At 37.0% G+C, this 25,642-nt stretch overlaps 2 protein-coding genes across 10 annotated transcripts in view; one reads left to right on the forward strand and one right to left on the reverse strand.

Moving 5' to 3' along the window:
- The window catches only part of IMMP1L (inner mitochondrial membrane peptidase subunit 1), an 85,676-nt gene extending 76,262 nt beyond the window's left edge, over positions 1 to 9,414 (reverse strand). For 5 of the 8 annotated variants that reach the window (XM_034645826.1, XM_034645825.1, XM_034645818.1 and 2 more), the window contains exon 1: positions 9,287 to 9,387. The gene's annotated coding sequence lies outside the window, so the exon portion shown is untranslated. Of the gene's footprint in view, positions 1 to 8,950; positions 9,041 to 9,286 lie in introns of all 8 variants that reach the window. The other 3 variants (XM_034645822.1, XM_002917477.4, XM_011222729.3) reach the window with 3 other exon arrangements.
- A 91-nt stretch (positions 9,415 to 9,505) lies between these two features.
- ELP4 (elongator acetyltransferase complex subunit 4) overlaps positions 9,506 to 25,642 on the forward strand; it is a 244,991-nt gene continuing 228,854 nt past the window's right edge. Inside the window, exons 1-2 of one of the 2 annotated variants that reach the window (XM_011222740.3) lie at positions 9,506 to 9,777; positions 17,285 to 17,320. In XM_011222740.3, the coding sequence (XP_011221042.2) occupies positions 9,555 to 9,777; positions 17,285 to 17,320 (259 nt within the window). In that variant the 5' untranslated portion in view covers positions 9,506 to 9,554. The remainder of the gene's footprint in view (positions 9,778 to 17,284; positions 17,321 to 25,642) is intronic. The other variant, XM_002917478.4, reaches the window with a different exon arrangement.

Below are 25,642 nucleotides of genomic sequence, written 5' to 3' on the forward strand. Positions count from 1 at the left end.
CATACCCAGTATATAAAGTATAAACATACTCCATATCCAGACTCTTAAACTAGAAAACAGCAGTCCAAAATAACATATTTCCCTCTCTTAACACTATTCATCATACCAAGAATTATATATTTCTTTACAGGGGAGCTTGATTAGTCTGTGTGACACTCCATGCAAAACCAGATGTAAGATGCTTCAAAGGGAATGCTTTTAAATATTTGGCCTTTCCCTGGACTTCCATAATTATTCATACTGAAGATGAACTGATCACATCTCATCAGAAATGTCCAGGACAATTAGAAACCACACAGGCTTAGATTAGCACATCTTTATGCTTATAAGAGTCCTCAAGCTGACACACGAAAAGAGCCCCTGACACCAGTCAGTATTTTTCAATTCCTTACTTGGGCAACATACAAAAATAAATAGTCCCAGTTTGGGAGATATACTAATACCATTATAGCTCTGGAATTTCTTTTTCTTTTACCACTAAAAATTTTTAGTGTTCTAGTGTTTACCACTAAAAATGTCTTATTTACCCTTATAGATACATTTACTCAACAAATCTCCTTGAATCAAAACATGTTTACCTTTTGACACATTTACCCTATTACACTGAAGACATGAATATACAACAGATTTTTAAATTTTAAATTCCCCAATTTTCTGTTTATATTTAAACATCTGCTAAAATTAGGATGACATAAGTACTCATGTGCCCTGGGCAGTCCCAGATTATACCTGCTTTCTTGGCATCCAATATAATTAGTTATTTCAGCATTCTTAAAATGTCCTAAAAAAATTCATGAATCAGTGAAGAATCAAAACAAAATACAGAAAATACTTTGAAATAAATGTTGATGAAAATATAAAATGTTAAAAATTGCAGGACGTAGCTTAGAGCAGTATTTTGAGAAATTACACCCTTAACTATATTTTATTTTTATTATTATTTTTTAAGATTTTTATTTATTTATTTGACAGAAAGAGAGAGACAGCCAGTGAGAGAGGGAACACAAGCAGGGGGAGTGGGAGAGGAAGAAGTAGGCTCTCAGCAGAGGAGCCTGATGTGGGGCTCAATCCCAGAACACCGGGATCACGCCCTGAGCCGAAGGCAGACGCTTAACCGCTGTGCCACCCAGGTGCCCCACACCCTTAACTATAAAACAGTATATTAGAAAAGGAAGAAAATCAATGAATTAAGCTTTTATCAAAAACAGGAAAAACCAAAATCTCAGACAATCAAAACAAGTTAATGTAGAGGAAAAAATAAATAAATAAAGAGCAGTAATTGACAAAATAAACATAAAAGAAAAACTTTTAAAGCCAAATGTTGGGTTTTTAGAAAAAGAATAAAAATGAAAAATCCCTAGCAAATCTAACAACAAAAAAAGGAAAGAAAAAGAAACACAAATAATATCAGTAATTACAGTCATTAAAAAGGTAGTTAAAGGTGCTTCTAGTATGGTGAAGTAAGCTCCTAACAGACAAACTCTCCCATAGATAACAACCATAAACTCGAGACAAAATACAAAAACAATTATGTGAAGGCTCTACAGATTGAATAGAAGCAAAGAAATTTTGCTGAGGAGCCAAAGTTGTAAAAAAAGGAAAAAAAAAAAGATTGCCAAAATGTTTCTTATTTTTAGTGATTTAACTTGAGCACAGAGCAATACTGGTAGGTAGTTAAACAAACAAAAGTCATCCTTCTGAAGAATCACAAATTAACCAAAGGAACGGAGAGTCCAGATAGTAATCTACCAGATCAGTGTCACTTTACTTACTGAAAGATAATGACTCCATATAGCAAGGAAAGAATTGTCTTTTCAATAAATGGTGGTAGGTCAATAGGCCATCCATATAGGAAAAACAAATACACCTTTACCTGCCTCACACCAAAGGAAAAAAAAATCAATTCTGGCAGAATGCAGATTTAAATATTCAAAAGTAAACATCAGGGCTTTTAGAAGAAAACACTGAGATCATCTTTGGAATCTAGGAGTAGGCAAATTTAGCTATAAAGCAAAAAACTGATACATCAGAATATATTCTGACTAAAAGTGAAAAAACTAAGAATATGAAAAGGTGGGGCACGACTAGCTGGCTCAGTGGAGCATGTGACGCTTGATCTTGGGGTTGTTAAGTTTGAGCCCCATGTTGGGTATAGAGATTACTTTAAAAAAATTTTTAAAAGAATATGAAAAGGCAAGTCACAGAGTAAGAAGATATTTGTAACACGTTTATTCCAAACTGGACTTTAACCCAAAATATAAAAAGAACTCCCAAAAATTTAGAAAATCCAACAATCCAACATTTAAAAAAATTAGCAAAGGCACAGCCTCCTCACATAAGAAGTTTATCTAAATGGCTAAAAGCATATGAACAGGTACTCAACTTCATCAGACCAAATTCAAATGACAAGGTCATACAACAACCCTTTCAGAAAGGCTAAAGTAAAAAGAAAATATTAAGTGTTGGTAGGGATGACAAGCAACTGAAATTCTCAAACATCCCTGGTAAGGATGTAAATTGGCACAACCACATTAAAAAGATAATTGGCCACAAATAGTAAACTAGCCAAATCCCTTTCGAAGCAGAATGGATAATGTATTGTGATATATTTACATAATACCATAAAGCAATAAATAATCCACATTATGTAGACATTAATAGCAATCATTTCACAAATATAATGAGCAAAAGAAGTTAAACACAATAAAACAGTGTATGGCTTCATCTACATAAAATACAAAAACAGGAAAGCAAATCAGGACTTCGGTTTCTCTTTATGAGTGTACTAAAAGGAAGCAAAATAAGATTACATGGGGTCCAAGAACTCCCTCTGTACAGGCAAGACCTTGACATTTATTCATTCAATCATTCTGAGAACACCATCAGACCCTACAGTAAGCCTTCACAATATCTCTGTTAATATGGTTCACCTGCATAATCACAATGGCAATACAGACCCTAGGTCTCAGAAAGCCACTGAAAGACCAATTGGAGAGGTACCCATTTTAGTCATGAGATGCTAATTGCTTACCATGACCAATATGCTTTTTGGTTTACCTTAAGTAGGTAGAGGCAGTCTTTCAATTGTATTTGAAAACTTGTCAGAATACCAACTTGTTGGAACGCTTATGAAAATGGTCCCACTATGTGGCAATAAGGGTGATACACATGTTGCTTATGGAACACTCAGGCTGAAATTTTATACAGCTAATTCCATATTAAAGCAGTTTTAGAGTTACAATAAAATTGAAAGGTACAGAAATTTCCCATATACTTCTGACCCCACAAATGTATAGCCTCCCCTATTATCAATGTCACTCACCAGAACAACACATTTTTTACCAAGGATGAACCTACACTGACACATCAAAATCACCCAAAGTCCATAGTTGACGTTAGGATTCACTTTTGGTGCTATACATTCTATGGGTTTGGACAAAAGCATAATGACATATCCATCATACAGAATATTTTCACTGCCCTAAAAATTCTCTGTGCTCTGCTTATTCATCTCTCCCCTCAACCACCTCTAGCAACACTGATCTTTTTATTGTCTCCACAGTTTTGACTTTTTCAGAATATCACAGAGTTGGAATCAGTATGTAGCTTTTTCTAATTGATTTCTTTCAGTTAGTAATTTGCATTTAAGGTTCCTCCATGTCTTTTCATAGCTTCATAGCTCATTTGTTTTTAGCACTGAATAATATTCCATTGTCTGGATATATCAAACTTTATACATTCATTTACTGAGGGACATCTTGGTTGCTTTCAAGTTTTGGTAATTATGAATAAAGCTGCTATACACATCCATGTCCAAGTCTTTATGTGAATGTTTCAACTCCTTTGGGTAAATGTATAAGAGCATGACTGCTGGATGATATGGTAAGAGCATGTTTAGCTTTGTCAGAAATCTCCAAACGTCTTCCCATTTTGCATTTTCATCAGCAATGTATAAGAGCTCCTGTAGTTCCACATTCTCACCAGCATTTAGTGGTGTCAGTGTTTCAGGTTTTGGCCACTCTAGTAAGTTTGCAGCAGTATCTCAAATGTTGTTTAAATTTGCATTTCTCTGATGACATATGTGAAGCATTCTTTCATTTGCTTTTTGCCATCTGTATGTCTTCTTTGGTCAAATGTCTGTTAAGGTCTTTGGCCCATTTTTAAATCAGGCTGTTTATTGTTGAGTTTTAAAGAGTTTTTTGTATATTGTGGATAACAATATTTTACCAGATATAACATTTGCAAATATTTTCTCCCAGTAAATGACTTTACTTCTTATTCTCTTGACATTGTCTCTCACAGAGCAAGAGTTTTAAATTTTAATGAAGTCCAACTAATCAATTATTTCTTTCATCGATCTATTTTTGGTATTGTATCTAAAAAAGCATAAGATACCCAAGGTTCTCTAGGTTTTCTCCTATGTTATCTTCTAAGAGTTTTATAGTTTCTCATTTTATGTTTAGACACATGGTCCACTAGAGTTAACTTCTGTGAAGGTTGTAAGGTCTGTGCCTAGATTCTTTTTTTTTTTTCCTTTGCCATGTGTATGTTGTTCCAGCACCATTGGCTGAAAAGACTATCTCTGCTTCATTGTGTTGCCTTTGCTCATTTGTCAAAAATCTGTAGATTATATTTATGTGAGTCTATTTCTGGGTACTCTATTTTGTTCCACTGATCTATTTGTCTATTCTTTTACCAATACCACACTGTCTTAATTACTGTGGCTTTAAGTAAGTCTTGAAGTCAGGTAGTTTCAGTTCTCCAACTGAATTGGGATGGCATCCCAATTGATTGGGATGGCATTTGAATCTATAGATCAATTTGAGGAGAACTGACATCTTGACACTGAGTCTCCTATCCATAAGCATGGAATATCTTTCCATTTATTTAGTTTTTCTTTAATTTTGTTCATCAGAATTTTGTAGTTTTTCTCATACAGATCTTGTACATATCTTTTTAAGATTTATGCCTACATATTTAATTTTTTTGGATAGTAATGTAAGTAACATTGTGTTTTTAATTTCCACTTCCACTCATCATTCATTGTTGATATATAGAAGCTGATTACTTTTTCTTTTCTTTCTTTTTTTTTTTTGAGAGAGAGAGGGAGCACGTGTGCACATGTGTAGGGCAGGAGGGGCAAAAGGAGAGGGAAGAGAAAGAATCTTAAGCAGGCTCCATGTTAGGAGACTCACATTCCTGAGATCATGACCCGAGCCAAAATCAACAGTCAGACACTTAACCAGCTGAGCCACCCAGGTGGCCTTGACACAATTTCATTTTGATAGCAAGGAGAGATGGCTTTACTGAGAATGTGTAGGTTGAAGTGCAATTTGAAGGATAAGTAGAAGTTAACTAGTGGCCTTTTGGAGGAAGAAAACATGAGAGAATAAGTAAATGCTGTAGTACAGGAGAATGATAAATGCTAGAGTGCAGACAGTATGGAACTTTACAGAGTGATGTGGCTAGAGAGGCAAATGGAGAGAACTACATGCAAGTGCTTAATAAGTATTATTTTTATATTATCAGACCTCAATTTTGAAAGGATTAGGATGGCTCTTGAATGAAGAATATACTTCAGGTGAACTAAGATGAGGGCTATATGTCCCAGAATGGATTAGAAAGCTATTAAGAAGTAAACTCCATAGATCTTGGTAATGTCATGGACATGGCAGAATGATGCTTGAGAGAGGACCTGAGTGTAGTGAGGTTCCTTGTCTTAGGCAACTAATTCTGCAAATGGTCCTATCATTTACTGAGATACGAAACACAAGAGGAAGTTCAGTCTGGGGCATTATGAGCTTGAAGCACCACTAAGAATTTCAAGAAACTGGTAAAGTAAATATCTGAATTTATAATTCTGGAGGTCAGAGAAGTGATCTGGACTATACATGTTCGTCATTGATATATAAATGGTAACTGAGGCGCTGGGATTGAATAAAAGAAAGAATATGGACTAAAAAGAGAAAATGATCTTAAGGACTCCACAATTTAATGGTAGAAAAGAGGGAAAAGAACTTATTTTCATTTACACGCTTAAGCCACTGAATTGTCCCCCCAGCCTTTCAAATACTGATCCTTCTCCTGTGCTATGATTTCCATTCCTTCTATCACATTTAGGCCCTTTTCTTTATCAATTGTCTAGAATTATTTTCCAGCGCCTTATTTTCTCTCTTTAACAACAAAACTCCTCCCTTAAACATTTGCCATCTCCCTCTATCCCCCTTCATAGCAAAGCTTTCTAAAATATAATAGAAAGCAAAGCTTTCTACTTTTATGGAATATTCAACTTCATCTACCATTCAATTTCAAATACAATTATTTGACTTTTCAGTTTACCACTCCTTCAAATCTTCCTTTAACAAAGCCTGAAAAACATTATTACTAAATCAAATAAACACTTTCCAATTCTTATTTTACTTTCTTTTTCTCTGCCCAGGTTTTAAATGTCATGTTCCCCAGTTTATTCTTGGTCCTTTTTTCTTCTCATTTTAAAGTATATATTCCCTTGGTGAGTTTATCCATCTCTTGGGGTAAATTCCCACCATGTGCTAATTAATTTCAAAGCTGTATGTTTCAAAAAATATATGTATGTTTCATCTAGAGAGCCCTCTCTCATATAGCCCAGCGTGTATTGGACATCTCTACTTGGATGCTCCTAGGGTACCTCCAATTAAACATATTCAAAACAGATTTTATGATTTCCCATTCCCTAAAACAACCAACACCATAACTACAAAATTCCGCTGTTTTCTTTTATTCTTTATCCTCTGCCATCCACAAACCTGCTCAGAAATCTGTTAGTCATCTTTGATTCCTCCTGTCAACTTCCTTGGTCACGTCAATTCTACTCCTCAAAGTAATCTCTTAATTCATTCCATGCTTTTCATCCCAACCACAGTAAGCCAATCCATTCTATTCTGGTATACTTTTGGCCAAAACAAAACAATCAAATATGATCCTTATGCTGTTGCTTTACTTAAAACTTTTCAGTAATTTCCTGTTTGCTATTATTTTTACAAAAAACAAGAGCCACAACCTTAAAAAAAAAAAAATCAATTAGACCTTTGTCTCACTTCTCCAGTCTCTTCTTAGCACTCTGTATAAATCATGAGAACGACCTGCACAGAAGCAGTGAGACCAGATTTGAAGGAATAGCCCGCTCCTTCTCTTGTAACAGCTTTCATTGTCTATTATGCCCTCATCTTTTACACTTCCTTCATCACACAGGTTAAACTTCCCCCTCAGGAGAAACTTCCCAAGGCTCCTCTCCTTCCTCTCAGTCCAAGTTAGGTATACTGCATTTGTCCTTCATAGCGCTTATACTTTATTATCCTATTTACCCATCTACCTCCCCAAACTATGAACTCAAGGAAAAAAGAGACTATTCTATCTCCTATAACCTGAATGCTTAGCATACTCCCTGGGATTTAGTATGTGCTCAATAAATGATTGCTAATTATTAAGTTGTCTTTAATTATTATTAACACCACACCTAAACATACCCTTTCCACAAATACCTCATTTATTCCAATGTTTTATATTCAACTCTATATAACTGATAAATTCAAGTATTTGGCATTATTTGCTTTGACAGCAAAAGTTTTGTCTTTGTAAAAAAATTAAGACATTAAATAAATTAATTCTATGATAATGTTATACGAAAGATATAGCTTCATTTCAAGAATGCTTTGGTGTGCATATATGGCATGCCTTTTGAATTATAAAGTTGAAAAAAATTCTTCAGTTCTAGTAATAACACAAACAGCATCATACCTCCACTTTTAGAAAACTAAAGGATGAAGTAAATGGAGAGGAAACAAGGGAATATGTAGTAAAGAAGCCTAAAAAAGTTCATTATTATTTCAAATTTTTCCAAGCAGCAAAAATAGAGGTTTCCATTTGAAATCAGACTGCTTTGTCCCTTTTTGTTTTGACCTTCTTAGCACTTACTACAGGAAAAAGTTAGCACATACTGCCCAATGTGTTCACTTTAAGTGCTATGCTGTTTTCTATGTGTTAGTATTTCCTCCCTGAAGTAAGAACATTTTTATTTCTATAGGTCTAAAATGACACATTAGGTCTAAGAAGACATTAAGTACTCAACAGCTATTTATTGAATAATTTAGATTATAAATTTACATTGAGGGAAGGTTCTAAATGAAAGCATCTAAACCTTGATCAAGCTTTCCAGTTGGTATATTGGTAAATAGTAAGGTGGTTTGTTTTATTTTCTAAACATTGTACTTTAAAAACAAAAACAAAACCCACCAGCCACTATTTCACAAGACTAATTGCAATTCATCAAACACAATCACTTTTAACTGATTTAACCAAAAGTTGTAACCAGTCACTGAGATTTAAAACAATTCACTGGCAAGAATTTCAATGAGGTTTGGATAGATATATTTTTAAAATATCACTGTCAAAACCAATAATTTAGTAGCACAGGCACGACTTGGGAGTCTTTTTTAGTTTAGACATTTGTCAATCATGAATACCTTTAAAAATCACTTACTCCTCCACCCAGCTCACTTTTGAGAAAAGTTTTAAATCCAAAGACACAGCTCTAAATGACATGTTTTTTCCGCACATAAAATTCTTATTCTAATAAAAAAGCTCTCAATTCAGAGTTCACAAATCACTAGGAAAATAAAGTACATACACATCTAATACCAGTTTTTTTGGGAAAGAGACCTAAAGTATTTTCTGTTATTTGCAGCTGCCTTAACAGCAAATGACAATTAAATGTGTGAACAAGGTTGTCAGAGTAACACTTGTCACTCATACTACTTATGGAAACGCGCCCCAAGACTTCCAGAAGCACTAATTAAAATTAACGAAAGCTTCTCACGGGGACTTGTCAGAGAAGTACATTTTGTCATTTGCTGTTTGAGACAGGAAAACCAAAGCTCAAGAGTTTTCCCTCTAAGGTCTAAATCCAACCCACCTGCCTGCCACTGGCACTGTCGAACTGAGCCCAGATGCTCAGCAAGCAACTCATTAAGAGTTCCAATTTCTTCAATGTAACACAACCATTCTGAGAAAAAAAATAAAAATAATAATAATAAAAAAAAAAACTGGATGGTGAAGGCGGAATGAATTTTCTCCCAGAAATCAAAAATGAAAGGGGCGAGGGAAAGTATCTTTCCTCTTTGCTAAGGAACGGAGAAAGGTGCAAGCTCCTGTTGGTAGTTACTTGATATATCGCTCCACTAGCCTTTTCTTTAACTCAGCGTGAATGAAGGCGCTCGAAACGAGAAAAATGTTGAATGATATTACCCACCTCTAGCCTCAAAGAACCAAGGAACACTCTCAACCAGGACTCAGGTGGGCCTTTCTCACCTGGGCCTAGCAGAAGTCCGCCGTCCCCACGTAGAGCGCACTTTTCAGCAATACTCCCTGCGATTGGTTAACTGGGAAGAGAGCTCTCAATCCTATTGGCCACGAGAGCGGTGATAGTGGGCAAGGAGGCGGGAGTTTGGGGCTGGCTCTGACAGGCCTGCTGCTTGAGTTCCCAGAGTTCCTATTGGGTCAACGCGGGAAGCAGTAAGATGGCGGCAGTGGCGACCTGCGGCACCGGCGCTGGGAGTACTGGATCTATAGCGGCTGCAGCCAGCAAGAACAATGTCACCAGTTTCCAGAGGAAGGGTCCAAGAGCAAGCGGTACCGACAGCGGCTGTTCTCGACTGGTGTCCATCGCGGGCACACGACCGTCGGTGCGGAATGGACAGCTGCTGGTATCTACCGGGCTCCCAGCCCTGGACCAGCTCTTAGGTCGGTTCAGAACGGAGAGTTGGGCTCAACAGAGGGAAAACTTAGGGAGGGCACCTGCCAGGGAAGCCGCCCTAACCTCATCTTTCTCTCTGACCCCTCAGCCTTCGGACTTGGAGAGGATAGTCCGGTCTGATAGAGACGGAGGGGAGGAAAGGTTGCATGGAAACTCCTAAATGCTGGTACTGCTCCCACTTTCTACTGTGGTTCTGGCCCGCCAGCCTTTTCTAGATTACGACGGGATCCCTACATGGTTTTATCTAGAAATACTACCTAGTAAGGGGTAATCATTAATACTTGGAGACGGTTTGGCCTTCAACTCCAGAATCCCCTCCTGGTCTCTGATTGCACCCTTCTGCCAACCCCAGGTAGCTCGTGGTTTCGCCTACCTACAAAAGTTTGTACCGTTGTGAGAGATGGGCTTCATTAGAAAATGCTGAAAAAAGTAACTCCCCTCTTTCACCGCCAGGCTGCTTATCTCCTGGTTCTGAATCTTTAAACAAACTATTGGCTTTAAGAGAATGGATGTTAAAGACTTATGTGGGTATACAGTAGTTAAAGTCTGTTGTTGATACTTACAGTTATACTAGTATCTGCGTTAAATATACGTGTATATATTTTTGTTAAATTTTTTCTCTGTGTGTTTTGCCTCCCAGAGTTATATTGCAAACGATTTGTTTAAAGTTAATTCACATTTTAATGAGAAAAAGAAGTCCAGTTCTTAGTCTTTCCTGTATAATCTCTGTAATTTTTCATGAGAAGCCTGCTGAAGAATAGCTTGTTTCATAACTGTTATGTTGCAAAGATTGACCAAATTAGATTGGTAGGACAGAGCTGCTGTATTAATAGAGCTTGTAAATTAGTTAATTCTTATCAGAATGTTGCTTCATTAAAATTGGTCTATGTTTATATTTCATAACTTCTCTATAATATGTGATATGTGTCAGTTGTCTTACGCACTTTCAAAAAATACTACAAATGCCATTGCTTGCTCTTGTACTACACTTGAAATTTCTCTCCGTATTTTTCCCCCTCAAGGTACACTTTTCAGAAGGTTTAGTGCAAAGGAAATTGACAAGGAAAGCAACTTGTGAGAAAGTGCACAGCTTCTTGCCTCTGTTATGTCATGTTTTTAACTGGATCCTAGTTATTTCTACACAAATTTAGTATTTTCACTTAATTGTTTCAAGTCTTGCCTTACTAGATTGCATGGTACTGAAAACAAATGATCCAAAATATCTAGTTAGTAAATATTTATCTCAGTTTTTTTCCCTGTTGAGCTTTACTTGGTGTCATCCTATGTTTGAACTTAAAGTTTGGAAGCTGTTCCTAGTCCTTACCTTTTTTTTTTTTTCTTTTATTCAGTAGGGATATGTAACTTCATTCACTTGATCCTGAATCTCTTCAAACAAAAAGGTCACATTTCTGACATTGTACCTTCAGTTTCTTATTAGAATAACAAAATTTGCCTAGCACAGTTCCTGGCACATAGTTGATTCTCATTAAGTTCTTGATTGAAAGAGAAATAATGTGTAGAAAAAAACCTGGACAAGAGATTATGAAAGAGGTAGGGTGAGTTACGTTTGAGCTATCAGAACAGGCTCAGACACAGTGACATGAAGAGTCATAAAGTTAGAGACAGTGTAGGCTGATCTTTAGGCTTCAAATTTAGTGTTCTGCACTATGCTATAGCTGTTTTTTTTTTTTAATTTTTGAGAACTTTTGAAGTGGCTTTAAGCATTTATTGAACCTAAGGCTAATGTCTCTTAAAGCACCCACCAGAAAGTTAACCTAAAGCACCTTCTTATGTGTTTCTACAGTGATATAAACTTGAACTGTAATTTAAAAATCTTCCAGATTTGCTTGCTGGATACACTAGTATTTGACTATAACAAGCTTATGCTAAAAATTGGTGTTCATTTAAGAAAATTGAAATGGAATCAGTGTGGGGATATTTTGAAATATGTTTTACATGTTAATTCTCAAAGTGCACAGAAGTGGTTGTCATGATAGGAGTCAGTACATTTGGAATCATAAATGTGTCCAGAAGTATTTTAGTTGTTGTTAACTTCTTAATGGCATTTTTGTATTTTTATTTTTTATTTTGTATGGCTCTGTTGAGCAAATCCGTTATATTTGTTTTTCATTAAAGCATTATTTGGAAGTGAAACATTTGGCTGCTTATGTGTATACGCATAAATACCAGTAATTCAGATTATATTGTTAATCTAAAATATTTGACTCAGATTGTAACAATCCTAATATAACCATATTGTGACAAGAGAAAATGATAGCAGGATGTTATGATATCAGAATGGTGAAACTATACTATACCATTGTGATCGTTGCCCAAATATATTCTGTGGTTACTGTGAAACAAGTAAATATTGTATTGTCACTTCCATGCAGTGCAGTGATGTTTTACTACTGCCACTGTCATGTCAATGTAATTTTAAGCATAGATTCAAAATATATTTAGATATATTTTTGAATATATTATACAGGCAAATTGAATGTTGGTCACTTTAAGATATGCTAATATTTCCATTCCTACTCTCAAGTGCTTTATGAATTTGACACTTCCCTATATCAGCATCTTTTAAACAAGATCTAATTATGTTAAAAACTTTTGTTCTGACAACTTAAATTTTGTTAGATATTGATACACATTTCCCAAGTTCACCACATTTAAATTCAACTAAGATTTTCTAACCCAGCTTCTCAACCCTGTCCTTCCAGGACATTTATGTTGTTACATGAGGACACTGTATGTAAATATTTCATTTCCCTTCTTCAAGGAATCGCCAAAAAGTTTACAGTGGATAAAGGATTCTGGCAGGATTTCTTTTCTAGGGTAAAACGTATAGCTCATCTTAGGATCATATTGTCGAATCTGGGGGAATTCTCCCCCAGCCTCATCCTTCAAAGAGTTTCTTTAAGGAAGGGTGATTTCTCAGGTTTGACTGGCTTAATTGATGTGCTCTTTGGAACTTACTCAATTTTGATAGTCAAGGAAATAGAAGATAGGGATTTGGGATAAAGAATAGTCCAGGAAGAATACTCCAAAGAAGCTTGATGGTAGCTGCCATTTTCAACGTTAATGTCAAAAAGTAATACTGGTGGGCTTGTTTCCTTTGCTCCACTATATCTTAGTTAGAATGTGTGATTTATGTTGAGTTGGACTATATATTAATAATAATCCTTATCTTTATGATTATGATACTTTAGCAACTGATGGCTACACATTTAAGGGAAATGTAACATATTCATTTGTATCGGTATATAAATTTGTTTCATGTAATTTAATCTACAGCACCATTCTCACTGTTAATAGCTTTTTCTATTTTGTTTCCTATATTTGCCCAGCTACTAGTTTTGATAATCAAGAGTTGTCAGGATGTTTCCTACCTCCCAGAGAGAGAAGAAAAAGTAGACTTGTTAATGAAATAAACTACAATTTAATTTGAGGTATGGCATTAACTAAGTAGTTCAGGACATTGCTATGAACAAAGGAAGGGATATGAACTTTTTGTACATTGCATTTTCCCTGAAATGACCTTCTATAATTTTATATAAAACTAATCCTTTATAGAAAGGATTGATATAAATCACTGTTGTCTTTTCTTTTTTTTTTCTTTTCCCTTTTACTTCCTATAACTTTGAAAAAGGAGAGGCACTTACAAAGTAAGGTATCACTTCTGTGCCACCATATCCTAATATATTAATTTGACCTTGCTTACCCCAAATTTATAACTTAATTAGAGAATTGCTTTGGGAAGTGTATGGGTATTGAATTTTCTCCCTTTAATATAATTTTCTGGGAAATCTGGCTGGCTCAGTTGGTAGAGTATGTGACTCTTGATCTCAGGGTCTTGGGTTCAAGCTCCACATTAGGTATGGAATCTACTTAAAAATATATATATATAAAAAATTTTTTTTAATTTGAAAAATCATTTTCTATTCACATGAATAAAACAACCTTTCCATCATATTTTTAAAATCCTAGAATCAGAAGATAATTTTCACTTAATAAGATCTTAATTTTCTGGTAATGTTTTCTAAAGTATTAAGATTTTTTTTTCTAGTGTTAAGACAACTTTTCTTAAAATGTAAAATTTTGATAAAATTAACAATTTAAAATATCAAACCTGCAAAGAATCCTCCAACTTTCAAACTCATAATCTTACATGTTGATAAACTATTCTACCTGCTATTTTTAGTAAACTAGAGATAAATATACTTCTTAAGGAGATCTATAAGGTAAAACCAAGAGTTCATTTGCTTAGTGACTTAAATGTATTGATGATTTCTCTAAGATCTGATTAAAGAGTAGAGGAGCAGTAAACAAGACCATTTTACTCCTTATGTTTCACCACAGAAATAGGATGATTGCTTCCTTACCTGTTACCTTTCAAACATTTTAGTGAACTAATGGGAAAAGATAGTCTATTTTAATTGGGAACTGTTAGTGTGAACTCTGTGTTGCTTTTGAAGTTAAATAAAATTACTAATGGATTTCTGAAGTTAAAGATCTATTAAAATGAGCTTTGGTTGAATGTATTATGTCAAGATATCCTGTCATGTTGGTTGCTGAAGCTTTTTATATTTTGAATAGGACATGGCTACAAACTTACTCAAACTTAACTCTAGTTAACAGAATCTCAGTATAGCAAGTGAGATATATCAAAATACCTTATGCAGAGGTATTGTAGGGAAATGTGAGGTCTCGTCACCCTGAAATTTGGAAGAATAGAGAAACTTTGGGGCTATATGTGTGTATATATATGTACATGTCAAATCACTTTCCCTCATACGCAGAATAAAAGCTTGATTTTTAAAATAGTTAATAGGGGCGCCTGGGTAGCGCAGTCCTTAGGCATCTGCCCTCGGCTCAGGGCGTGATCCTGGTGTTCCGGGATCCAGCCTCACATCAGGCTCCTCCGCTGGGAGCCTGCTTCTTCCTCTCTTCCTCTTCTTCCTCCCTGCTTGTGTTCACTCTCTCGCTGGCTGTCTATCTCTGTCAAATAAATAAATAAATAATCTTTAAAAAATAAATAAATAAAATAAAATAGTTAATAAGGTGGCTTCATCTTATTCCCCATGACCAACCTTCAAAATGACCAGCCTTTACTTAGGCCATCCAAATTTAAGTCTAGTGAATTTACATGATAGAGCCCTTTATAAAAAAAGATAATTGCCTTTTTGTAAGAGAAGTCCTGATAGTATATTCAGATGGCTGATTAAAGTCATTAAAATGTCCTCATTTTAAGTTGTTTTAAGTAACGTTCACATTTTCCAAACATTAAAAATTTAATGTACATAAGATTTAAAATTTAATTGGATGGCATTTCCTGAATTATCAGAAACTGGATTATTTGAATCACTCTTACAGAAAATTACCTTCTTAGTGTACTCTCATTCGTATAATGCTTTTCTAGTTCATCAATGAGAAGTATTTTTTACTAATTCTTACTATTATAGTGATCACTATTTCTCAAATAGTGGTATATCTTTAATGATTTGTTATAATTAGAAAATAATTGTCAGAATGTTAACAGCTCTTACTGAGCACCTCTTTGAGCCAGACACTTCAGCCAGATATCATTTCATTTAATTGGGAAATGATTCCTGGATCAGTTCTTACCGTCCCACTGTGAATGACATTCGCAATCTTGAATTCTGTATCTTAACTATTCCTGTTGTAGGCCTTATATAAGTTCTTACTTTGAGGCTACATGAATGTAGACCCAGGGGTGTTTAGATAAGAAATCTAAATCTTTCCTATGAGAAGTAGGTTAAGGAAAGAAAACCAGGTAACTTCTATAATAGTACCTGTTGTAGACTAGACACTGCAGTGTCTGTTACGTGCACCTATTAGTTTGTCTTAAATATACACAGAATGGTGATTAGGTATAAAATAAATGCTTGTTTTTGCATGTAAGAGAGGAATAAGGAATTGGAAGGTAATTTAAAATGCTCAAAATGCATTAATCAAAAAAATGAAGTGCTCAAAATGGATTAAAAACTTAGTAGTGTTCTATATGTAGCACAAACTGAGTAGACATGTAGCCTAATCTTAGAGAAATTTTTTTGCTCAGATCTTTTATGGTGGTTATCATCCTATATATTTCAGTTTATGTGAATCTTTAAGTTAGAACAAAATTTGAAGTTATCCTGTGTAGTCTGGTATGGCTTTAGGTAGTATATGGAAAGAAACTATCTAAATGTGAAATTAAAATATATATTTAGTCCTATAACAAATCCACCTAAACATAAAAATATATAAAGTACTAATTTCTTTTTAAAATCTTCTCTAACAATTTGAAATGTTCTATTTAGAGTCATAAAGTCACCAAATGTTGCATTGTATTCTATGTTCATGTATATTACCAAATTTCAAACTCTTTGAAAGATAACATTTATGCATATTTGCAAGGCAAAAAGTAAACACTATCAAAGGAACTTTTCATACTAAATTTTTCTATATGATGTTTGCCACTACACAATTTGTTGGGGGAAAAGTTCTTTATTGATACTCTAAATGTTCCTTTCACAGTTTTATGCACCAAAACCAAAAGACACTGGTAGGATTGTCATCAGTTGTCCAACAATTTTTGAGTATTTTCTTTTTAAATTACTTTAAATACATTTCATTCTTTGATATGCATATTTTATTCTTTTTTAAGTGAATTTGCTAGTATAATTTATAACAATTACAAATAGTAATACTTTTACAAATGTTTTTACAAATGTTGCACAAAATATTTGTACTCAAATGTCTTTTTAGTGTAGTTCTAGTTTTCTACAATTTGATTTTAAATTGATTTTTATTGAATCACTGTTTGAGTTATATGCTCATGACTGTATCGCCCTAATTTAGATATCCAAAAGAACATTTTCTGCTATTCTTAAATTGTATTTTATGATTGTGACTTTTTTGTTTGAAATTATGAAAATATTGTTTATTTTAAATTCTAAATGTATTTAAAAGTATGTCCAGTCTTTGCATATATTATTCATATTGAAAGAAAGAATTACTTTTAATTATCAGGCTTCCCCCCCAAGGCTTATTAAATTTGGGTGTAAATATTAAAGTGGAATTTCTATTATAATAACCTTTCCTATGTTGTACTTCTGTAGTATTAAGTTACTGTGAACATTTAGGTCTTGGCTATTGAGTTAATTTATTAACAAGTACTAAATATAACATTATTGGAACACGTAACCACAGTTATGTTTAATGCTGCATGGTCCTATCACAGGAAAAGGGAGGGTAGTACAGTATATTATGAAAGTAATTGTAATGTGTAGTGTATAATTACATATAATATGTAATTATTTCATAATAGCACCTTCAGCAAAGTATTGCAAAGGTAATTAAAATGTTGTTCTCGTCTGCAATTTTAAAGTTAGTGGAGTGGCTGTCCTTGAAAAAGCTTAACTTTTATACTAAAGATAATGTGTATGAAAGGGTAGATTAATTTTCTTCTTGGTTTTGTTTCATTTCCAGGTGGAGGTTTGGCTGTTGGAACAGTTCTTCTAATTGGTTAGTATAGCATACACACTTTGTTCTTCCTGATCAGAGTTTTCTATTGTGCATAATGATTTTATGGGTTTGCCTATTCTGATATTAAATATGTAACTTTCTATAAGAGTTAAGGTAAATTAGAAAGGAAATATCTTAAGTTTTAATTTAAATTCAAATGTTGATCTGAACGTGAAATAAATGAAGCAAGTATATCTGAAAATATAGCTCTGGTAATTTAAAAATGCTCACGGTGCATTGTCCTCCATTTCTTTTTTTTTTTTTTTAAATTTTATTTTATTATATTGTGTTAATCACCATACAGTACATCCCCAGATTCCCGATGTAAAGTTTGATGCTTCATTAGTTGCGTATAACACCCAGTGCACCATGCAATACGTGCCCTCCCTACTACCCATCACCAGGCTATCCCCTTCCCCCACCCCCTCCCCTCTGAAGTCCTCAGTTTGCCTCTCACAGTCCATAGTCTCTCATGTTTCATTCCCCCCTCTGATTACCCCCCTTTTCTTTATCCCTTTCTTCCCCTACCGATCCTCCTAGTTCTTATGTTCCATAGATGAGAGAAATCATATGATAATTGTCTTTCTCTGCTTGACTTATTTCACTTAGCATTATCTCCTCCAGTGCCGTCCATGTTGCAGCAAATGTTGAGAATTCGTTCTTTCTGATAGCTGAGTAATATTCCATTGTATATATGGACCACAGCTTCTTAATCCAGTCATCTGTTGAAGGGCATCTCGGCTCCTTCCATGATTTGGCTATTGTGGACAATGCAGCTATGAACATTGGGGTGCATATGGCCCTTCTCTTTACTACGTCTGTATCTTTGGGGTAAACACCCAGTAGTGCAATGGCTGGGTCATAGGGTAGTTCAATTTTTAACTTTTTAAGGGACCTCCACACTGTTTTCCAGAGTGGCTGTACCAACTTGCATTCCCACCAACAATGTAGGAGGGATCCCCTTTCTCCACATCCTCTCCAACAATTGTTGTTTCTTGCCTTGTCTATCTTTGCCATTCTAACTGGCGTAAGGTGGTATCTCAGTGTGGTTTTGATTTGAATTTCCCTGATGGCTAATGATTTTGAACATTTTTTCATGTGTCTGTTAGCCATTTGTATGTCTTCATTGGAAAAGTGTCTGTTCATATCTTCTGCCCATTTTATGATTTGTTTATTTGTTTCTCGTGTATTGAGTTTGAGAAGTTCTTTGTAGATCTTGGATACCAGTCCTTTATCTGTGGTGTCCTTTGCAAATATATTCTCCCATTCCGTGGGCTGTCTCTTAGTTTTTTTGACTGTTTCCTTGGCTGTGCAGAAGCTCTTTATCCTGATAAAGTCCCATAAGTTCATTTTATCTTTTATTTCTCTTGCCTTTGGAGATGTGTCGTGAAAAAGGTTGCTCTGGCCGATGTCATAGAAGTTGTTGCCTATGTTCTCCTCTAGAATTTTGATGGATTCCTGTCTCACATTGAGGTCTTTCATCCATTTGGAGTTTATTTTTGTGTATGGTGTGAGAGAGTGGTCAAGTTTCATTCTTTTGCATGTAGCTGTCCAATTTTCCCAGCACCATTTATTGAAGAGACTGTCTTTTTTCCACCGGATGTTTTTTCCTGCTTTATCAAAGATTAGTTGCCCAAAGAGCCGAGGGTCCATTTCTGGGTTCTCTATTCTGTTCCATTGGTCGATGTGTCTGTTTTTGTGCCAGTACCATGCTGTCTTTGTGATCACAGCTTTGTAGTACAGCTCGAAATCCGGCATTGTGATGCCCCCAGCTTTGTTTTTCCTTTTCAACAGTTCCTTGGAGATTCGGGGCCTTTTCTGGTTCCATACAAATTTAAGGACTATTTGTTCCAGTTCTTTGAAAAATGTCCTCGGTATTTTGATCGGGATAGCATTGAAAGTGTAGATTGCTCTGGGTAGTATGGACATTTTAACTATGTTAATTCTTCCAATCCATGAGCATGGAATATTTTTCCATCTTTTTATGTCTTCCTCAATATCTTTCAAAAGTGATCTATAGTTTCTAGCATATAGGTCCTTTACGTCTCTGGTTAAGTTAATTCCAAGGTAACGCATGGTTTTTGGTGTTATTGTAAATGGGATGGATTCCCTAATTTCTCTTTCTTCAGTCTCGTTATTCGTGTATAGAAATGCAACTGATTTCTGGGCATTGATTTTGTATCCTGCCACCTTACTGAATTGTTCTATAACTTCTAATAGTTTGGGAGTGGATTCCTTTGGGTTTTCCATATAGAGTATCATGTCATCTGCAAAGAGAGACAGTTTGACTTCTTCTTTGCCGATTTGGATACCTTTGATCCCTTTTTGTCTTCTGATTGCTGTTGCAAGGACTTCTAGTACTATGTTGAATAATAGTGGCGAGAGTGGGCATCCTTGTCGTGTTCCTGATCTTAAGGGAAAGGCTTCCAGCTTTTCCCCATTGAGAATAATGCTTGCAGTAGGCTTTTCATAGATGGCTTTTATGAGATTGAGAAATGTACCCTCTATTCCTACACTCTGAAGGGTTTTAATCAGGAAAGGATGCTGTATTTTGTCAAATGCTTTTTCTGCATCAATTGAGAGGATCATATGGTTCTTGAGTCTTTTCTTGTTGATATGATGTATCACATTGATTGATTTGCGAGTGTTGAACCATGCTTGCATCCCAGGTATGAATCCCACTTGGTCATGATGGATAATCCTTTTAATGTACTGTTGGATTCTATTAGCAAGGATCTTGTTGAGGATTTTGGCATCCATATTCATTAGAGAAATCGGTCTGTAATTCTCCTTTTTGAGGGGGTCTTTGCCTGGTTTGGGGATCAAGGTAATATTAGCCTCATAGAATGAGTTTGGTAGCTTTCCTTCTGTTTCTATTTTTTGAAATAGCTTTAGGAGAATAGGTATTATTTCTTCTTTGAATGTTTGGTAGAATTCCCCAGGAAAACCGTCTGGGCCTGGAGTTTTATTATTTGGAAGGTTGTTTATCACTGACTCAATTTCTTCATAGTTAATTGGCCTATTTAAGAAATCTATTTCTTCCTGTTTCAGTCTTGGTAGTTTATAGGTTTCCAGGAAGGCCTCCATCTCTTCCAGATTGTTTAGTTTTTTGGCATATAGCTGTTGATAAAAGTTTCTAATAATCCTTGCAATTTCAATGGTGCTGGTCGTGACCTCTCCCTTTTCAGTCATAATTTTAATAATCTCAGTCCTTTCTCTTTGTTTTTGGACAAGTTTTGCCAGTGGTCTATCAATTTTATGGATTCTCTCAAAGAACCAGCTTCTAGTCCTGTTGATCTGCTCTACTGTGGTTCTGGTCTCTAATTCATTGATTTCTGCTCTAATCTTGGTCAACTCCTTCCTTGTCAGTGGGTTAGGCCTGTCCCTCTGTTGCTGTTCCAGTTTCTTGAGGTGAGAATATAGAAACTGCATTTTAGATTTTTCTATTCTTTTGAGTGAGGCTTGGATGGCTATGTATTTCCCCCTTAGGACTGCCTTTGCAGTATCCCATAGGTTTTGGACCGTTGTGTATTCATTCTCGTTGGTCTCCATAAATTGTTTAATTTGTTTTTTGATTTCCTGGTTTATCGAGTCATTCTTGAGCAGGATGGTTCTTAGCCTCCAAGTGTTTGAGTTTCTTCCAGGTTTTTCCTTGTGGTTGAGTTCCAATTTCAGAGCGTTGTGGTCTGAGAATATGCAGGGGATAATTTCAATCTTTTGGTATTGGCTGAGACCTGTTTTGTGTCCCAGAGCATGATCTATTCTTGAGAATGTTCCATGGGCATTTGAATAGAATGAGTATTCTTTGGTTCTGGGGTGTAGTGTTCTATATATATCTATGAGGTCCAACTCGTCGAGTATGGCATTCAAAGCCTTTGATTCTTTGCTTAGTTTTTGCCAGGGTGTTCTGTCTATTTCTGATAGTGGGGTGTTGAGGTCCCCTACTATTACTGTGTTCTTATCTATATGTCTCTTTATTTTGGTTAAGAGTTGGCTTGTGTATCTTGCTGCTCCCCTGTTGGGGGCATATATATTAATAATTGTCATATCCACTTGTTGAATACTTCCTTTAAGAATAATATAGTGCCCTTCTGTATCTCTCTCTATGGCCTCTAGTTTAAAATCCAGTCTATCTGATATGAGAATTGCTACTCCAGCTTTCTTTTGAGGTCCATTTGCGTGGAAGATGGTACTCCATCCCCTTACTCTAAGTCTGAATGCATCTTTGGGTTCAAAATGAGTCTCTTGTAGACAGCAAATGGATGGGTCATGTCTTTTTATCCAATCTGCAACCCTGTGGCGTTTTATGGGAGAGTTTAAGCCATTTAGATTGATAGAGATTATTGACAGATATGATTTTAATGATGCCATTTCTCTTTAAAGTCTTTGTATCGGTTGTGACTTGCTGCTCTGTATCACTCTTGGGGCCTTTTTACCTTTATAGAGCCCCCCTTAATATCTCCTGTAGGGCTGGTTTCGTGGTTACGAAATTGGTTAATGATTGGCGATTTTGGAACGTCTTTATTTCTCCATCAATTCTGAATGACAGCTTTGCTGGATAAAGGATCCTTGGCTGCATGTTTTTCTCTGAAAGAGCTTTAAAAATGCCCCCCCAAGCCTTTCTCTCATTCCAGGTCTCTGTAGACAGGTCTGACGTAATCCTGATACCTTTGCCTTGGTACGTGAGAAATTTCTTTGCCCTGGCCGCTTTCAATACTGTATCCTTGGATCTAATATTTGCGAATTGCACTATGACATGCCGTGGCGTAGGTTTGTCCTGGTTGAGCTTGGATGGGGTCCTCTCTGCCTCTTGGACACGAATGCTTGTTTCCCTTGCTAGATTAGGGAAGTTTTCAGCTACAATTTGTTCAAATATCTCTTCTAGACCTCTGTTTTTCTCCACCCCTTCAGGGATGCCGATGATTCTGACATTGGATCGTTTCATAGAGTCAGTAATCTCCCGTAATCTACATTCGTGGGCGTGGATTTTTTTAAGACCAGCTTCTATTTTCGTTTTTTCTTCTACTAACCCATCCTCCAATTCGCTAACGCGTTCCTCTGCCTCGGTGACCCTGGCCGTCAGAGCCTCTAGTTTTGACTGCATTTGGCTCATAGAATTTTTAATTTCTGTCAGATTCGCTCTCATTTCTGCCCTTAGGGATTCTATATTCTCAGCAACGCTTTCTCTGATGCTTTTTTCAAGTTTACTCATCATCTTGACCATTGTTGCTCTGAATTCCATTTCTGATAATTGGGATACATCCATATGTATTAATTCTGTGGCCGAGGCCAATTCTGTGGCAGAGGCCACAGACTCATTATCTTTTCTTTGCTGGGGGGGACTTCTCCTTCTCGTCATTCTGATGAAGAGAGATTGCAGGGTTGTCCAGAGCCCAAGTGTTGACTGGGACCCAGGCCGTGCGCCCTTGTTTTATAGAGATCTTAGGGATGTGGGCTTCTTCCTTAAAGAGTTTATTTATTTATTTGAGAGAGAGAGAGACAGTCAGCAAGAAAGGGAACCCAAGCAGAGGAGTGGGAGAGGAAGAAGCAGGTTCCCGGTGGAGAAGCCCGATGAAGGACTCCTTACGGAGCGTTGTGATCACACCCTAATCCGAAGACAGGTGCTTGGTGACTGCGCCACTCAGGCGCTCCGGGTTGTGGGCTTCTTGATTTTTCAGCCTGCCTTCTGGGGGAGGGGCCTGCCTGCAGGTACTCAGAAAACCCTGTTTGGGTAGAGTCTCTGTGTCCCTTGCGAGGGGGGATGGGGATGGGCACCCTGTGAGCCGGTATTTCCGGGCTTTTGTTCTCTGGCGGCTTTCCCTGGCGGTTTGCTATGCCTCTTCTGAGAGAGCAGCAGCGGCTGAAATTCAGCCTCTGTCTCAGAACAGAGGGATCGCGGATCGTTCTCCACTGATGTTCTGGCCACTTTAACTCTGTTTCTGTTGGTGCTGCTCAACCCTGCAGCATCCCGGGCTGTGCGCCCCACACCCGGCGTCCCAGCCCTCACTTCCAGGGCCGGCACGTCTCTGTCCTTTGTGTTTCCAACCCCGCCCGCCGCCAGCCGCCCCGCGCGGGCTCCCGGAGCTCCCCGTCTCAGTCTGGTGTCTCACGGGTGCTGACCGCGAGTCCGCCTGCTCCCCCGTGCAGGTGGCCCTCCAGCCGCCAGCCGCCCCGCGGACGCTCCCGGAGCTCCCGGTCTCAGCCTCGATCCAGTGAGCACACCGGAGCTCCGGAGCTCCGTGAGATGCTTGGTGGTGCACGCTCCCGGCTCACGGACTCAGTCTGCCGTTTCCAGAGTGCGGGTCCGCGGTCCGCCCGCTCCCCGGTGCAGGTGGCCCGCCAGCCGCCCTGCGCGCGCTCCTGGAGTTCGCGTTCTAAGTCTGTTGTCTCGCGGGTGCCGTCCGCGAGTCTGCCTGCTCCCCCGTGCAGGTGGCCCGCCAACCGCCAGCCTTCTCGCGTACGCTCCCGGAGCTCCCTTCTCAGCCTGCTGTCTCAAGCGTGCGGGTCCGCGGTCTGTCCACTCCCCCTTGCAGGTGGCTACCGCTTCCCGGCGCCCTGACACGGCGGCTCCCTCCCCCTTCTGTTTAGCTTCCGATATCTGTGCGCGGTTTCACGGCTCCCCGCTTCGTACCTCGATACTCAGCGCTGGAGATGTTCATTTGTAGAGATCCAGATGTATCTTCCTGCGTCTCAGGCTGATTCCGTGGATATTCCTGCTGGTCTGGTACCTATCCAGCTCAACTCAGGGGACCGGCTGAAAAAGGTGTCCCCTACTCCTCCGCCATCTTAACCTCCCACCTCCATTTCTTTTTAAAAAGGTTATAAAATTAATGCCAATTTTTTTTTTGGAAAATCTGTATTTACAGTGGGATTATTACAGTGATTAATTTGAGAAGTTGATGTACCAATAAGTCCATTGTACAGATATCATACATTTTTATTATTATTTTCTTCTTATTGAAAGAAAAGTAACAATGTGATAAATCGTATTTTTGTTCATTTTTAAGTGCCAGTAGTTCTCATTTAATTATACATACATAATCCTATTTGCCTTATTGTTTAGTTTAGGTCATAGAATCTGGAATTGAAATAAACCTTGGCAGTTACTTAGTCATAGTTCCCAACTAGCCATAAATCACTTTTCTATCATCGTTGACAGTATCAAACACCATTTGAATACAGATTATATAATTTAAAGGTCCCACTACTTCATAAAACTATGTATTATCATTGAAAATTCAATGATTTATTAGAAAGTTCTTAATTTTTTTTTTTAAGATTTTATTTGAGAGAGGGAGAGGGAGGGAGCGAGAGAGAGCAGGAGCTGGGGGCAGGGAAAGAGAGTAGCAGACTCCCCGCTGAGCAGGAGCTCCATTCCAGGACCCCAGGATCACTACCTGAGCTAAAGGCAGACACATAACCAACTGAGCCACCCAGGAGCCCCAGAAAGTTCTTTATGTTAATGTTTAAACTATATAATTTAACAGATTTGTTATTTCTAATTTTGTTCTCTGATATAATACAGAATTAGCATACTTTCTCACATGATACTCTTAAAATATTTGGAAATATTTTATTACCTCAAATCTTCTCTAAATAAAATAGACACAGTTTCTTAAACTGTTTTTTATGTGTTGTGGTTTTCACGTTCCTCACTCTCCTGTTGGTTCTTTTGTCATACCTGTCATGCTGGCGTCATCTCTTCAGCTGTGCTCACAACTGAATACAATATTCCAAATTTACTTTGCCTATACTCAGCATATTGAGACAATAAAATGTGATAATATAGACAGAATTATTATTTCTAAGCACCAATAAAGTTACTTTATATTCCTTGACTTCTCTTAAGGTAGCAATGAAATGTGTCACTCTGCCCCAAGAATGCAAAATGGTGGTGTTTTAAATTTGGTATGTACATAAGCATTTGTCTAATAAGTGAAGTTCTATCTGGAAAACTCAGAAGAGATGTGTAGTACATCTTATTCTATTAAAGAGTAATAATAATTAAAAAGTAATAATAGTAATAATAGTGAGAGCTGCCCTTTATTTAAGTCTTACTATGGGTCAGTATTGTACTGTTTTATTTATTTTTATTTTTTTAAGATTTTGTGTACTATTTATTTGAGAGAGAGAGAGCACAAGCAGGCAGAAGGAGAGGGAGAAGCAGACTCCCCGCCGAGCAAGGAGTGCGTTGCGGGGCTTGATCCCAGGACCCCTGAGATCATGACCCAAGCTGAAGCCATGTGCTTAACTGACAGAGCCACCCAGGTGCCCTGTACTAAGTGTTTTATATATGATTTTTCCCTTAATATAACAACCTTG

This window comes from Ailuropoda melanoleuca, chromosome 16, assembly GCF_002007445.2.
Source record: "Ailuropoda melanoleuca isolate Jingjing chromosome 16, ASM200744v2, whole genome shotgun sequence".
Lineage (NCBI taxonomy): Eukaryota > Metazoa > Chordata > Mammalia > Carnivora > Ursidae > Ailuropoda > Ailuropoda melanoleuca.